The sequence below is a fragment of the Ammodytes marinus genome, assembly GCF_949987685.1.
Source record: "Ammodytes marinus genome assembly, chromosome: 7".
NCBI classification, from domain to species: Eukaryota; Metazoa; Chordata; class Actinopteri; order Uranoscopiformes; family Ammodytidae; genus Ammodytes; species Ammodytes marinus.
In genome coordinates, this window is record NC_137211.1 from 25339921 (window position 1) to 25356667 (window position 16747).

General features: G+C 42.1%; 1 protein-coding gene across 1 annotated transcript; it reads right to left on the reverse strand.

Moving 5' to 3' along the window:
• Nucleotides 1-1218: 1218 nt before the first annotated feature.
• impdh2 (IMP (inosine 5'-monophosphate) dehydrogenase 2) lies at nt 1219-14446 on the reverse strand. Its single transcript, XM_080030912.1, has 14 exons — nt 13977-14446; nt 11617-11665; nt 11404-11505; nt 11214-11288; nt 10576-10782; nt 9529-9616; nt 9174-9373; nt 8573-8663; nt 8148-8243; nt 5071-5214; nt 3120-3264; nt 2493-2636; nt 1936-2019; nt 1219-1585 (listed from the first exon to the last, which is right to left on the reverse strand). Exons 1-14 carry the CDS (start codon nt 14072-14074, stop codon nt 1564-1566), a joined length of 1545 nt encoding a protein of 514 aa, XP_079887038.1. The 5' UTR covers nt 14075-14446; the 3' UTR covers nt 1219-1563.
• Nucleotides 14447-16747: the final 2301 nt, after the last annotated feature.

Consider the following 16747-nt stretch of genomic DNA (forward strand, 5'->3'; position numbering starts at 1 on the left):
CCAGTTTAGCAGAAATTCAGTGTGTTATCTAATGGGATGGACTGGCAACAAACTGGACTTCTACTTCTTCTAAGTGAATACTGGAAAAAGTGTATGAATTTAGTTTTTGTTAAGACATATTCCATTCCTTTTTAAAAGCTGCAAGATGCAAACTTGACACTTCACTTGCACAAAATGCATTAATTGACAATTTTCACAAAATTGGTAACAGCTCATTTTACAGAACCCTTTCTCAATATTCCCTTATAAAACTGAATTATTGCTGGTGTAACTAGGAGGAATCCTTTTTTCACAGTGCAGCAGGTCAGCTGAATATATATTTTGTCTCCAGCCGAGCATACAGTCCAACAAATCTGGAGGACAAATTGGATTATACAGTAGTATTTATAACTAATAGAATACATATTTCAGATCCTTAAAGTAAAAGTAAGGCAAGGCAAGGCAAGGCAAGTTTATTTATATAGCACAATTCAGACACACAGTTCAAAAGTAGCAATACTACACAGTAAAATACTGTTGCAAGTATACTAGGTATTTCTGGAGAATGTTTGTTGACAAATCACATTGTCAAAATCAGTGAATATCTCATCACAATCTGCGACCCGTCCGTATTGTGTGCGTGCTGAAAATCTGGTGTTAATACACAGCCTAGGCTCTGTAAACTGGTATGTAAACAAAGGCAATGTTAAAGTGGGCCAGCTTTGTTTACACTTCTTTAACACACTTTCGCTTTAAGTTAAACGTACAATATTTGCATCTGAATTCAAATGAGAAAGTATAGAGTATAATCAACTTAACAATGGTCTAAAAATTGTTTCCCTAAAATAAGTACCAAAGTATATTTTTTTCCTCACATGAAGCTAGGATATTATGATCCCTAAAAGAAAGCGTGTCCCGATAGTATGTCTAGGTTTCCAACTGCAAATATAAGGACTATTCCCTCCTGTAACAGATGAACAGTAGACCTTTGGTTGTTGAGGTGACGATTTTTCTAGGACGTCGCTTCCTAAAGTTAGACGCGACAAAATTCACCTTCCAAAATATTCGCTTTTTCGTGCCGTTTATTTGCGTCTCGCCCGGTGTGCAACTACCTAAGCTGCAGTACGTATTCTCTGCAGGCAACAGGACAGTCCAGACACACACACACTCTCAGTAGATAAAACGGTACCTCTATTAAATGTTTAAAACCAGTAGTCATACACAATTCAAGACAGCTGCTTGTGGAAAAACAAGCTTTATTATTGGACAACTTTTTTGCATTAAAATGGACACCAGACATTTTCTTTTAATCAACAAATGAAAGGCATTGGAGGACTCAATCACACGTGCACTGATTGATAAATGCTTAGTTCCCCTCCGTCACACACAAACAGCTACACTAAACACAGACAATGCATAGATGACGCTGGCAGGAAGACTGATGGATCCTTGGAAGAGTCAAGTTTGAGTGTGAGCTCATTTTTAATGACGTAGTGTGTGGAGTATGAATATCAGAGGGTCTTGAGTGGTGTGTTTGCATAATGTATCAGTTGGAAGGGTCTCCATTCGTAGGCTGGCTTCTTCTCAATACAGACGTTTCTCATAACTGTGGGAGACAGAAGAGTCAGTGAGTGAGGGGAAAAAGCAACTATCCATGATGCTCCCTGAGGTTTCCTCTTAACACAGACTGGAGGCACTAAAGAGGAAGTTTAACTGAAGGGTTGTGTGGTCGGGGGCAAGATATACACGAAACTAACAACTTTAAAGATGATGGAATATGAAACAAGAAAGAGTTATAGTCTGTACTGAAAAATGTGTGTGTGTGTGTGTGTGTGTGTGTGTGTGTGTGTGAGAGTGAGTGAGTGAGTGAGTGAGTGAGTGAGTGAGTGAGTGAGTGAGTGAGTGAGTGAGTGAGTGAGTGAGTGAGTGAGTGAGTGAGTGAGTGAGTGAGTGTACCTGTGCATGCTGTGGACTCCACCCTCCACTTGAGCTGATGTGGTTCGTCTTTCAAATTTCAGATCTCCAGAGTACATCATGGCTCTGTCAGGAGGAGACAACAGACGTCAAGGGCTAAAAAATACAGCTCTATGCAAATAGAGGGCAAGTACCAAGGCTAGAGCCGTGTCTATAGCACATACGAATGTATCCAATTCAACACATTTAACCACTTTGCAGTCAACCGGTCCATCAAACTGGGACTTTGGAAGGTCCCTTTCAAATGTCTCTTAATAGTGATTCCTTTGTGTATTGCATTGTGAGAGAATGGATCCATTGACAGCACACTACAAATAATCAACCATATGTAAGTATGCATACAGCTTGTTTTAAGTAGACTTCATTTGGTCACCTTTCCAGTGTGTTATATTGATAAACTGAAGATAAGAAAGGCAGAGCTGAATTGTCCATGTCTACCTAATGAAGTGGCCACTGAGGGCTTTTATGAAGCTGCATAACATTGGCATTACTCAACCCATGTAATCCCTAGAGGCAGGTTCACACATGTATCCCTTTACCTGAGCTGTGTGAGGCTCTTGGAGCCGATGTCCTGACAGGAGTGCTGAACACCAGCCAGCAGGTAGGGGACAAACTTATGGATGGAGCCTTTGTCCTGCACCGCTCCAGAAACACCCTGAGCAACTTTAATCTTATCACACTCACTGTGAGGGCAGAGGAGAGAACAAGGGACATGATAGTTTAATATATATACATAAGACCTTTCATTTATCTGACATTTAAAACAGATGATCTGGTTCAAGTGTACTAAAGATTTGATTATCAAAGGGTGAATGATTTTTTTTTTTTAAAGTATTAGGTAAACATGTGCCACCCTGTACTTTTCTAGAGGGCTCATTTCACGACCACAAGACCATGATTTGTAGTGTTCTGAAAACTACAAGAAATCAAATGAGGAAGTGTTGTCATCTGGGAAAACCTGGCAAATAATTAACTGTAATGGCATAGTGGTGAGACTAGGCTCTGTAGAAAGAACAGCCCTCTCATTCCTTTCTCTCTTGGGGTTGGAGTGAGACCCTTTCATTGTTATAACACAGGGATACACAGAGTGGTAACTTCCATCGTGCTGTTACCCCAACTAGAAACGGATCAATCTGCCCATTAGCCCAGTTTGTGTGTTTGTGTACCTGAAGTATCTGGTCTGTGAGCCCAGGTTCTTGTCCATGGCGTCTAGGGAGCCCATGCCTCTGTATTTCTTCAGCCTGATGTTGTCTGAGAAGAAATATTCACCTGGCGCTTCACTGGTGGCAGCCAGCAGAGAGCCCATCATCACTGGACATGGAGAGAGATACAAGTTAGAGAGTGGAAGTTAGGGTAGCGGACTGGAAATGAACAATGACTAATGAAAGGCTAAAATGGTGTAAAAGTGAGAGAAAAGCTTGGATGTTTTTTAAACATTGAGGGCAGTGAAAATGTACTGGTCAGATGATATTCGTCTTACATGGATTTGAGAAGACTGAAGACGAATAAATCCTTTTTATTTAAGTTTTGACTGTACAATCTAAGTAGCAGGGTATCTGCAGGTTTCAGCATGTCAAATTTAAGACTTTTTAAGACCTTTTTAATACCACCTTGAATGAAATTTAAGACCTAAAACACAATACATATAGGCGATATTTGGGGGGGTCCAGCTGTATTACAACCCAAGCATAGCTTGTGTGTCACTCAATGAGACACATTCAAGTTTGCTGTCTAATTACAGAAAATAAAAAATGTTCAGCAGTCTGAATGAAGACAAAGTCCCCCGCATTTACCATCAAATAAATATAAGATCCCTGTAAAGGCAACGTGAAAACCCATCATTACCACCTTTTCAACCTATTATAGAGCTGTATCAATTGATTTACATTTTCTGATAAACCAGTCACAAGAACAGTTTAATCAATAAAAAAAGTGTTAGCTGCAGCATGCAGTATTAGAATGAAATACAAAAATCTGGTAATTTATGGGGAAGAATGTCCTTCGAATTTTAATGAGCCTACTCATTCAATAAACAACAAACTTAGTCCATTAACTTTATTTTTCAGAACTTGTGGCAGAAACTATTTAAAAATTGGTTCCACAGGTGAATGATTTTGCACTTTCAAAATCGGGAAATAGGTTACTGTAAAGTAGGCATAGCATACTGTATACAGGTTTGCATGACTGGGGGATGCCCACGGGACCTGCAGTAATTTGCGAAATGTTTTATTTTCTTCATATTGTTGCAGGCGGCTAGGTTAATAAACTGCGGGTATTAGGGTTGTACCGATTGGTGATGGAAATGTAGGCTACTGTCTGCGATTGACGGGACGATCGGCAATAGTTCTTAACTAGCCGTCAGAGAGCGAGGGCAGAGTGGAGAGAAAGAAAGCGACAGACAGAGAAGCAGAGACTCGCGTCTCACTCTGTGAGCTCACTGCAACGCGACCCGAATGACCGTCTGATGAGCAGCTATTAATTAATAAATATAGATAAATAAATTTTTTTACTAAACACAATAAATCAGTTTGTTTCTGTGTGATTTGCGTTTGGGTCAGTAGCCTACCTACATGGTGGTTGCACACCTACGGAGTAGCGGCAGTGTGTGGTTGCGGGGTGAATAAAGCCAGCCATGATATTTGTCGTCCACCCTCCACCTCTCACTGAATGTATAATAGCAGGGCATGTATTTCGCTGGGTCGTTCTCCCCTTTCTTGCTTTCACGCGACCCGACTTCAAATTCGGAGGCAGGGGACACACATTCTTCTTCTATGCTACGTTTATATGCGGATCACAGCCACACACGGCCGTACTGCCTCTAGCGTAGTGTCAGACTTTTATATGAGCAGTTAGTTAGAAAGTAGCCTCTCTACATCTCCTTCTCGGAAAGTCGCGGAAGAAAAAAATATATATAACATTGAATAGTCCTGCCCCGACAAATGTAAGACCTTTGAGTAATGGATTTAAGACCAGCATATAAAAATTTTAATGAATTTAAGACTTTTTAAGACTTTTAAGACTTCCGCGGACACCCTGAAGTAGATATGTTTTATGTATCTATCATTTAAATAATAAATGTACAAATTCACACCTACTCCAACAGCCATCCATGCTTACCTGTGGATGCTCCCAGGGCCAGGGCTTTGGCTATGTGACCCACAGTCTGGATGCCACCGTCAGCGATGACCGGCACACCGAATCGCCTGGCGTACTCCGACACCTTATAGACAGCTGTAGCCTGGGGTCTGCCACACGCCAGTACTGCAGAGACACAGGAGGATTCAATGAGTCGGCTGTACAAGTTATTCATCCATAACAGCTGGATAAATAGTTGTGTGTATATACAGTATACTATATACTAACCCTTCACCGAACAGGGAATAATACATAACCGAAGTTCACAGAATGCTGACACAGCTCACCACTCAGAACTTTACAGATTCAAGTTGGAAAGCGGTGTGTTCATCTTTAGCAGCCAATTACTCTTTCATATCATTGTGTTAGAGGAACATGATACTTTCACTCCTCTTTTCTTCTGTTGTTGTACAAGTAGGACATCGATCAAAAATACTGATGAGCTTAAGAACTGACCATTCTGAAAATTCAACCAAGTTTTGATAGGCATGCATGGTGGAAACTCCCTTGGAGTCAAGTCACGTTAACGAAAAAAGTCAGTGAATGAGCAGACAGGCTGGGAAAGTGACTCACTGTTATGTATGTTAAATAAAAGTGTGAATGAGGAAGTCAAACTTGTCACATCAGCAGACAGACACCACAGTGCACCAAGACTCCAAACCCATCTGCAGATTAATGCGTCCAGGTCCCACAATGCTGGGGGCAGTGGACAATCATCAAGCAGCTTCTTTGACAGAAATACAACGGAACAGCAAATGGTGTGTCCGTTTACAGCTTAACCAAGCAAACTCACATTGAAGGCAGGCATGAACGTGCTTAGACTTTCTCCAGTGGATTTCTCCACTAACACAACACACTACCCTACACACTCTCCAATACACACGCCCCACATCATAAAAACTACTATAGCTTTGTCACGTCAGTTTCAATTCATATTCAATCCCAACATTTTTTTTGATGTTGCCCAAAGTACTAATTTTATTTCTTGGCCATCATGCCAATTGTAGTTTTTGTCTCAACTCACTTATGTTTCATCTTTTATATGGATTGTAGAGATGTGTTACGACTTCATATTATAAACTGTGCAGTCAAAGTTCATTGATCATGTATGAACTATTCTGTCCACTTAAAACAGGAATACGTGTTTTAAGCAGAATAAAGATGACAAACCGCGGCAAAGGAATAAAAGAAGGTCAGCCTTGATGCTGCTCAGCCTGCACACATGAGGTGATCCATCCTCTCATGGGTCCATGTTACAAATCAAAGTCACTTTGGGTGCAACAAGCACGGTTGGAGGCCTGACATCAGCTTTGTGCAGACTGGAGATGTTGACTATTAAATAAGTGAGTATAGTACAAAACTACTGAGCAAAAAACAAATGTTATCATGGCCACCTTGTCCTTGATAATGATGATTCATTCTGAACATTTTAGTCATGAGGCAAAGCCGCCAGCTAAAATATACCTGCTTGGTCCCAACCAGCTCCCCACGTTCACCACCTCAGCTGAACAGAGACACCCAGAGGCTGCCAGCAACATTACAGTGCCTCTCCCTGATGTTTGCTTGCTCCAATGTGTTGGGAATGGTCGTTAGAAAATGGATGAAAGGTGTGGTGTGCAATTGATACAATAGTGTAGGCAGGACAGAGGCATACATAACATTGCTATTAAACCAGCCAGGTATCCATAGGCAACCAAAAGGACACAATAGTGTCTCAATCTGACAAACAGAAGGTCAGTAAAGTGGGTGGAGGACGAGCGACATTCTCTCAGGATGATTGACAGATTAGTGATGACTCATGAACAAGCAAAACCCCAAAACCCCAAGAAACAAACAACCTACTACCACTACCTCGGCTACTTCTACCGATGCAAAGCTGTTAACCAATCAATGCAACAGGCAGTGAGGTGGTAGGGGAGGGGGCGGGCACACTGTGATTGCTGAGCCAATGGGATGCCAGCCAGCACATACCAGAAGGTGGCGGGGACACTTACTGGAGTATCCCGTAACAAGGCTTGGGGTTTTGGGGCTGTGGAGCTTTATTGCTGGTGGTACACTTAGGGGAGCTGGATACGCAAATACATAATCACACACACACACCATACCAACATCAGGGAGGAGGGGATTTATGCGGGAGAAAGCAGAAGGAATAGGAAGAGAAAGAAGGGTAAGAGCAAGCAGGATGACGACAGACAAACATGAAGAAGACCGTTAGCAAAATAAAAATATATTGCTAATGATTTAAAAGAGAGAGGCGGCAACACATGTCAAAGACACTTAGCACAGAGAAAAACAATAATCTTCTTTACTTTACCAGACAAACCAAAAGGTAAATGTATCCCAATGGCTATTTACATTTCAAATTTAAAATCAGCTTCATATTTAATTTAGATGAACTTGCAACACACCTAACTGCATAATTTAACCAACAACAATTTAGTCCCTTTGTTCACAAGGTCAGGTCAGGCGATCATAGTATCCGACATGGCCTAGCACATAGGAAGACTACACACTACACATCCCAACCCATCATAGCAGGTGTTGTGGTTAGAGCGCCCCCACCATGAGGCTCAGTCGTCTTTGTGGCAGACCCGGGTCTGCTGGGGTCGTTCTCTACATGTCATTCCCCTCTCTGCCTCTCAAACTGTCTAATAAAAGCAAAAAAGGGGGGGGGGGTGGAACGACGCAGGATGTGCCAGAGACAGCTTTAAAAAATGTCAACATACAGTGCAGCCGAAGAGAAGCACAGACGCCAGACTGCGAGAGAGAGCAAAATAATTCTGCTCGTCTTTCCATCTGAACCTCCTGTCCTCCACTATCAGCTGTGTTCTACTGAGACCAACTACACCAATCACCAAGTTGTTGAAGCAAATACTAATCTTTCTTACACATTAGGCTGATTATCCTAGTTTGGTCCCAGCATTAGAATCAGTCAAACAAAACGAAACATTTAGCATCCTGACCTCTGCCGCCATTCAAACTGTCAGTATGAGGGACTGTCTGTTGGCTGCATGGTGGATGGGAGCAGGTAGACAGGCTGCTACTGTTGGTTGACTCACCTTCCTGTGTGATGCAGATGGAGCCGCTGCCCATCCCCACCCTCAGCGCGTCCACTCCTGCATCGATCAGGTTCTTGGCCTGAGCAGCAGTCACCACTGGAGGCAGACAGGGGGAGACAGAGACGCTGTTAGATGGATCATTACAATGCTCACTCAACGTGTGCATTTGTAACTGTAATCAACATGATAAATACACCAATCAGTGTTCATACGCCTGTGACGCGTCAAGGTAGCTCAGTCAACTCTAGCTTTTGGCTGAGAAACCTGATACAAGATCTCTTGGCAGTCAAAAGTCAACGACAAACTCTTTCCAATAACGATATGGATTTGTACATCCTTTACTTAGGATGGGTAGCCAGGATCAAGTGAAATACCTTCCCTGGTTATTTTGTACATGTTGGTGTCAAGAGGACTAGTATAGTTACCGTTGCCTCCGATGACCTGTAGGCTTGGATACTTTTCTTTGATATATTTGATCATGTTGATCTGGTAGATGGAGTTGCCCTGAGACGAGTCCTGGAGGTGCAGAAGAACATCATGTTGTGATTTACAGAGCTTTATTACTTTGAATGTGTACCGACACAGCTGGTAGACTGTCTAAAACCAAGTCAGACGCTGTGAAGCCACAACGAATCAAAAGGAGTCCGTGCACCATTAACATTTGCTCCCACAGTTGAGAGATCAAAGTATTCATCCCACACAGATCTTTATCAAAAAAATCATCTCATTAACACAGTCATTGGGAGCATATTTAACATTGTTTAAATGTAACTGATTTGGTCTGTCCTGCACTCAAGTAACCCTATTACAAATCTGTGTAATGCAGTCTGTTCTTTCGCCAGTAATCCTAGTACAATTTCCTCAGTTATAAACCTGAACCCACTTCAAACCCTTTTGGATTAATGTTTGAGCCAAAGTAGCCCTCTCTAACCTGCACGACTAAGTCTGAAACTGATCTCAGTAGAGTAGTGAAGGCCAGTGTGAGCTCGGCCCACTATGGTCAATGAGAATCTCTTAACTCCTTACCAGTACGACCACATCCACCCCGCTCTGAGCCAGCTGGTCCAGCCGGTACTTGTCGTCGTTGTGCGTGCCGATGGCGGCGCCACACAGCAGCTGTTTGCGGGAGTCTTTAGAGGCCAGAGGGAAGTCTCTGTTCTTCTTCAGGTCTGTGCGGGCGATGATGGACACCAGGGAGCCCTCTTCATTCACTATGGGCAGCTTACCTGTGAGGGGACAGGCCACAAACAGTCACACCTGGGTGGCGGTTCATCCGTTTCATGGCGTATTGTTATCAGAAATGATACATTACTTTGTGCTCCTCAAAAACATGCAAGTCATGAATTGTTCTGATGAATGAATCCAACATCCTAGTTCTTACCTTTCTTACTCCTCTGGAGGATTTCATTGGCTTCTTTCAGAGTCACTCCAGCAGGGGCCACCACTAGATCCTCTTGCTTGGTCATCACCTGTCCAGTCAGTCATACACACAGGACATGAGTAAAGGAAGCTTGTGCTTTCAGTGCAGAGGTGAGACTGTCACATTTCTGAGGGTTTTAGTATTTTGATGAAAAACTGATCAATAAAAACTGCAGGCTAAGTACTAGTATCTAAAATATTGGGCTCATAAATTGTATACATATTAGGGATTTGAAAGAGCATTAGTCCACATGTGGAGGTCTGTAATGTCATGCTAGGGCTCATTGAGGCAAGGGAGCACCATACTAGAGCGCCTCGTATTTCACTATAAATAGGCTACATTTAATCTTGTCGGTTAAAGGTGAAGTCTGCAATTCTGGAGAACGCTTGTTGTCAAAATAATCATGTTAAAATAAGTGAATATCTCCTCACATTTACAGAACCTTTGCTGTTTGTTATCACCAGATTTTTCTTCGTTGCACAATCAGTACGGACAGGTAGCGGATCATGAGGTCATATTCACTGACTTTGGCATTGTCCAGAATCGCAGACTCCACCATTAACTGTTAAAGGCCTACTTCACCGGTTTCAATATGAAGGTGTATTGAATTCTGAGATCCTATGTAGTATAAATGTGCAAAAAAAAATTAAATCGGTTCATCCTAGCCTGAGAAAAGGCAGAAAGAGTGTTTTTTTAACCCTATATTTCTCTTTCTCGCGACATCACAGAAAGAGAAATATAGGGTTAAAAAAAACTTACTTTGTAAATATTACTGTGATGTCCTTTACTGTGACATCACAGTAATATTTACAAAGTACGGTAAGAGTACGTTGCAATAGTTAGTTTAGTCAAATAAATATCTTTCTTGGACTTTAATCCTTCGCTAGTCAATGTGTCAAGTGGTTTTCTTTACATCTCCTTTCATCGCTTCCAAATCTTTTTCACCCGAGCCTTAAAACTCTGGATACTTTGCTCTCTTTCTGCTGGTCATGTCTAAGCTGGGCCCACCTGGCTGAGTGGCAGGAGGTGGTCCTCCTCCTTCAGGAAGTCGATGTCTCTGGAGGAGATGATGCCCACCAGCTTGCCGCCCATCTTGCCGTTGTCTGTGATGGGGATTCCACAGAAGCCGTGGCGAGCCTTGGCCTGGAACACGTCTCGTACGCACTCGTTTGGGCTCATCACCACCGGGTCTGTGATGAAGCCCTGCTCATAGCGCTGGAGGAGGGAGGGGGCGAGGGAGGGAGGGAGAGGGGTAGAACCAAAACGACAAAAAATGAAGGGAGGGAGCGGGACAAGGAAGGGAGCATAACGGCAGGAAAAATGGTGTAAGGGACTTGTAAAGGAAGTGTTGGACATGTGTGAGCGTGTCACTGCCTAGACTGTAGAGCAGAGGAGCAAGGGATGCTGGGAAAAAAACACACTTCTACAGCTTGCATAAAAAAACAGAGGAAAAGAAAGACGAAGAGAAGTTGAGTCGAGGTGACAGGGGAAAAATAACTAATAGAATACTCAAGAACGACTCAAGACACTGAAAGAACAAAGATAATGTACATGAAAAAAATAGATAAAAGAAACTTAGAAAAGATGGAAGAAGGGATGGAGAATTTGCAAAGAGAAAATGAAACCAAACCGAACATCATCACTACCTTGACTTTGCGAACTTCGTTGGCCTGGAACTCTGGAGTGCAGTTGTGGTGGATGAAACCGATGCCACCCGTGAGCTGGGAGGAGACACGAATCAGTGTTAGTGTTACATCGAACCAACTAGCCAGCAGGAAATCAAACAGTCCAATGGTAATGATCCAAGGAAAGTGTGCTTTCATGCACTGTGCTTACAGCCATAGCGATGGCCAAGTTGGCCTCTGTAACCGTGTCCATGGGAGAGGAGACCAGGGGAGTTTTCATGGTGATTTGTTTGGTGAGCGCTGAGGTCAGGTCCTGGAAAAAAACACATGTATAGTTTAACTAAGCTATAGTGAATAATACCCAGATCAGTTTAATACCACTACAGCATGAGATGGTAAATAATTGTCCTCCATCCCGACTCACCACTTGTTCTGCTGAAAAGTCGATGTAACCCGGCAGAATCAGGAAGTCGCTGGAGGGAGAGACAATAAAGACAAGGTGAGTGCAGCAAGAACTAGAGTCAATACAGGGCCTGGTCATTCATTCAATTCGTCTTTATTTCGAAAAAAACAAAAAAAACAACAACAAAGCAAGTAGGACATATCATACAAATACATATAACGCAAAAACAATCATTATTAAGTGTCATAAACAATATTTATAAAATAAATGGTGTGTCTTTGTTCGAAAAGGAGTGAGAGCTTATGTATTCCCACCCCTTCATTCTAACGACTCTGAACTTAACCCAGCGTAGTAAACAACTACTGGGCGACTGTGGCTCAGTTGGTAGAGCGGGTCGATGATCAAAGGGTTGGAGGTTTGAACCCAGCCGTCTGTGTCATGGTTGTTGTTGTGTCCTTGGGCAAGACACTTCACCCACCTTGCCTTGTGTGAATGTCGATAGTTAGCCTGCTATCGGTGTATGAATGTGTGTGTGAATGGTAACGTGGGAAAGGAAAACAGGTCTCCCTTGCAAAAGAGCCTACGGTCTCAATGGGATTTACCTGTAGAAATAAAGGTTAAAAAAAAACAAGACAACACAAAAGTTTTCATTCATATTTTGAAACTAAAAAGTCAAACATCTCAAAGTGTGTTATTGGCACTAAGGCCTCTTGCCCGGGACTGTCGGACATGACAGGAATGTTCTCTCTATAGAATCTGTAGCAGGTGTGTCATGTTACTGACTGTACTGTGTCTGTCAATTGCTTTTAGCAAGAACTTCTTAAACACGAGGCGTGAAGTTTTGAGTGGCATGACCATGTGACAGTGAGAACAGAGGAGACGGCATGTTCCAGCACATGGTGCGAGTGACCGCCAGACATCTAACCATCACTACTGTACTTTAATACTGTCAACATGGTCAAGACAATCAGTTAAATCATGAGCTCACTGGGTCATCAGTAGTACACACTAGCTGGGGTACTACTGGATTTGCTTACTCAACATATTTGCATTAAAAGAAATTCTACTATCCTCTTATTTTATTTCATTGTAATCAAGTTCTGGATGTGTGTTATATTAAGCTGCCATGTTAAGGCTGCCTAGATCAAAACAACAAAACTTTTGTCAATAAAATGTAAAAAAAATTCACAACCTCCCAGAATCCAAAGAGTCATCTTCAAGCCACTTCTTTTGTTCAAACAACAATCCTTCACTTTAAATGACTGACATTTACAATGGAGGAATATATTAATCTTATATTCTGACCAAAGATATTTTCTATTGGTTATTACTTGTGTATGGATGATGTTCTTGTATAGATGACTAGCAAACAGAACCTCTACATAGCTAGGTTTCACACTGTGCAGCATAACAACACAGGACCATACCCCAGGAGCTAAATTTAGCTCTGTGCACAGCTACAGCAGGATTGTGTCCCCCTCCTCTCATTTCCAAGAAGCTATCATTCAAACTACACGAGTGTTTTACCCAGGGATATTGCAAACCAACAATTCTGGCTGTATGGCAGTGTGTCAGTAACAAGTCGAAAACAATCAACAGTGAGTGTGTGTGGGACGGGTAAAGTTCAAATCATTCACTGATGGTCACTGGCCAGAAAACAAAAGTGTTTGTGTGTTCGGCTGGCAACTGAGGTAATGTAAACACAATGGTAGTATTTGTACGAAACCTTGTCCTTATAAACAAGACAGTGGATCACCACGCCAATTGTTTCTACTTGCATAATTAGATCACTGCCAAATGAGAGCTTATTTCCCCTACAGAGTTTCGTGTTACACATTGCATATTTCATATCCATTAAGACACTTTGGGCTCTGGTCACTTCTGATGTGCGTTACAGTTTACTATAGATATAAAGAGATTGTAAACATGTTGAGCTTCAGTTCTGGTTTTAAACGTAAAATCCTATCAGTTGCATTATGGGACACGTAGGTCGCAGTAGTTTTGGAGCTGCTTGACTCATTATGTGGACTATACTGAGTAGTAGCCTACATTAGCTAAACACATCCTTTTAAACAAGTAATGGAGCAATTAATCAGTAATTAAACTATTACTGCCTGTCCCAAAAGGTAGACCCTGGACTGAGGGCCAGCTAGCTATTGAATTATGTTAAGTATATAGGCTTACTGTCATGCATTCATCTAGTATCCTCTTTTGTTATTTACACTCCCTCAGATCTCATAACAGCTCAGTCTGACTTCTGTAGTGAACACAGCGTGCTACTACTGTGTGTACACTCGGGGGTGAAAGTGTGTAGCCGTGCTCGGCCTGGTCTCCCCCTGGGGCCAAGTAGCACAACACTGACACGGTGTCATCTTCCTTACTTGTATGTGAGCCCGTCTCCTCCGTTGAGCAGCTGTGTTGCCGACAGACCGTCGTCGGGGACGTAACCGGTCTGCCCGCTGATCAGGTAGTCCGCCATGACAGTAAAATAACCCTCGCCACTCTTCAGTTCAGTCTTTCAAGAAGAGAAATCGACTTCACCAAGCTGCTAACGCAACGAGTGAATGGGTAAAAGGCGCGCAGGCCCCGGGAATAAACACCGAGATGAACTTTGTCCCTCTGCCCGGTTTGCTGCTCTCCCTCTCGGCTCACTTCACTGTCCGACCGTCGTCCTGCTCGAGCCGCCTGGAGGTCCTGCTGTCCTGGCTGTGAGTCACCGGCTGGAAACACAACTCAAAATGTCGGTGGTATGGACACTGACAGGCCTCTCCGTCTGCTGGGGCTCAGCGCTCATATTCTCCCTACGGTTCCCCTCGACACGTGCTTTTTCCCCCGTCCGAGTCCGACAGCGTGAGCGTTTCCCACTTTGACGTCACGTCCGGCGGACCCGCCCCCACCTCTTTTTTTTGTTTATATATATACTTAATTTAATTTTTTTTTTTAATAATGTATGCAGGATAGCTTTTGTTACCACGAATAGAAAAAGCATATATGTTTTTGTTATATATAATTTAAGAAAATGTAAATAAAGACTATTAGTCATATCTGAAAAAAGATTTACAGTCGGTGTGCTATGTTACTCATATGACACTCATACACTGTATGACAAAAACAACAGGTGTGTCATAAAGATATAAACATGACAAAACGCTGCAAAAATTGGTGCTCAGTCATGAGCAGTGAGGCAATTATGGATGCACATGAATCCTAAAACATGTGTGATATGTAATGTTTTGAATGTGCAGAAGGTTTTTGAACAATGTAGGAGAATACATACTGTTTATGAAAGCAATACCCGAGAGCCTTACTGCAATATATTTTACTAAGCTATATTTTTGTCACCGGGAACCTGAATGTTGCACCAAGTGGTGCATACAAATCAGAATGCAGGAAATGAAGTGTTTGAGTTTCCACCCAGATGTAATGTTGAATATTAATCCACGCCCATGTGGCGCTGCCTGTCTTGCTTATGAATAAACACTTGAGGTTGCACCCCTCCCCACCCTTCCTGTTGCTGTGTGGTGGTGGTGAAAGTGGGTCACACCAGGGCCGCCCATAAGGGGTAGAAAGCGGGAAGGCTTTCTAGGGCCCAGCCACTTGGGGGGCCCATGGTCTTTGGAAGCCAAGAACCTAACTAAGCTAAACTTTATTTTTAGATATTTAGATATTTATGTCAATATCTATTCAAAGTTGGGTGTTTACACAGAGCCGCGGCTCCGCTTACGGCCATTTAAAAAGCAGTAGAAAAGCAGAAATGTTCAAAATGTTTCAGATTGAGCACAGCGGAGTGTAACTGTTTAAAATATAATCCATCCTATAAACCCTTTATGTGCCAAATGGTGACAAGATTGGGTTTTGATATTAAACAGTTTTGTCTGGATTATATTTCCTGAGTCGTTCCTGCTCACGGAAAACACATGTAGGTTGTGAAAAGTATTTGGACCCCATGAAAAAACAGTTTGGGTACCTTTTGTAGTTCTTCTACATTCCATAGTTACTCTGTAATTTTCCTGATTCTACAAACAGGTTTAAATTCTCTCTCCCAATAACGTACTTTTTTGTGAAAAATGATTTCCCTTTGGGGACAATAACTTCTAAAGGCTTTGACATAAGTCTTCAGGTTGACACGGTCTGACCAGTTTTTCACAAACCTGGCCAATTGACCAACCAGCCGGGTCATACCACAATGAAGCTGACGAGCAGCATCATCCCGTTTTATAATTGCTGTAACCACCAAGGTCCTGCTTTCTGCATTGTTTCTAAAAATAAAAATGAAACTAAAAAAGTTCTTAATGCAAAGAAAGACACAAGGCAGAAAGAAGTTGGACATAATTGAAGGTACAGATTTGAGTTCAAAGATTAAGAACTTTTTTTGTAATGATTTCAGAGCTTTTGCAGTGATGAGAGGAGAATGAACTAAGCCTAAATGTTGCAACCAAACATAGGCCAACTTTATAGTTTTGAGGGTAGGTTGGTTTGGTTATTCATGTGGAGAACCGCCTTTTTCTCATTTGCGTGTGAAGAATTTGTTGTTGATGTTGTTTTTTAAGTGTTATTTATTTCAACAATACCACCAAAAGATTTTAAATGATTTAATGTCATGTGCAGAAATACAAAAAAGTGCAATATTTGGTGCAGTCAATTAGTGTAAATGTATCTTACCAGAAACTAGTAGCATAGAAAACATGCAAATTGTGAAAAAACTGTTTGCTTTAGTGAATACTAAAGAAGAACAATGTCGTGTGAACTGATTATTTCGTAGAGATCTGTTGATCTATTAAACAATTGTGTGAGTGTAAGGGAATCAGAATACATTGGTAGGTATGCTGGGCTAAGTCAGAAATGTGCTACTATTTTAAAATAATAATGAGCCCTTGCTCCCCCAACTGTCCCTTTTTGATAAGATAGTTAGTCTCTCTACAAATACATGTATGTGTTTATTGAGGGATGAGCGCACTCACACTCATTGTTGATAGGAGTAATGGGTAAGGGGGGCCCATTGACTGGAGGTTTTCAGGGGCCCAGCCATTTGTGTGGGCAGGCCTGGGTCACACACATAAGGTCAGGCGGAGCAGTACAGCAGTTAATACCATCTTGGCACATTATTACATTGAACTATATCAGTGTGTAGTAGCAGACACCCCTGGGCTCC

What these genes read in the sequence shown, in the direction of transcription:
- impdh2 (XM_080030912.1), bottom strand. Translation starts at nt 14,074, where the DNA reads ATGGCGGACTACCTGATCAGCGGGCAGACCGGTTACGTCCCCGACGAC. An exon ending in ACCTCCTGCCACTCAGCCAG is followed by an intron (nt 9,617 to 10,575) that starts GTGGGCCCAGCT and finishes CTGACTGGACAG; the next exon opens with GTGATGACCAAGCAAGAGGA. An exon ending in CCTCCAGAGGAGTAAGAAAG is followed by an intron (nt 9,374 to 9,528) that starts GTAAGAACTAGG and finishes GTCCCCTCACAG; the next exon opens with GTAAGCTGCCCATAGTGAAT.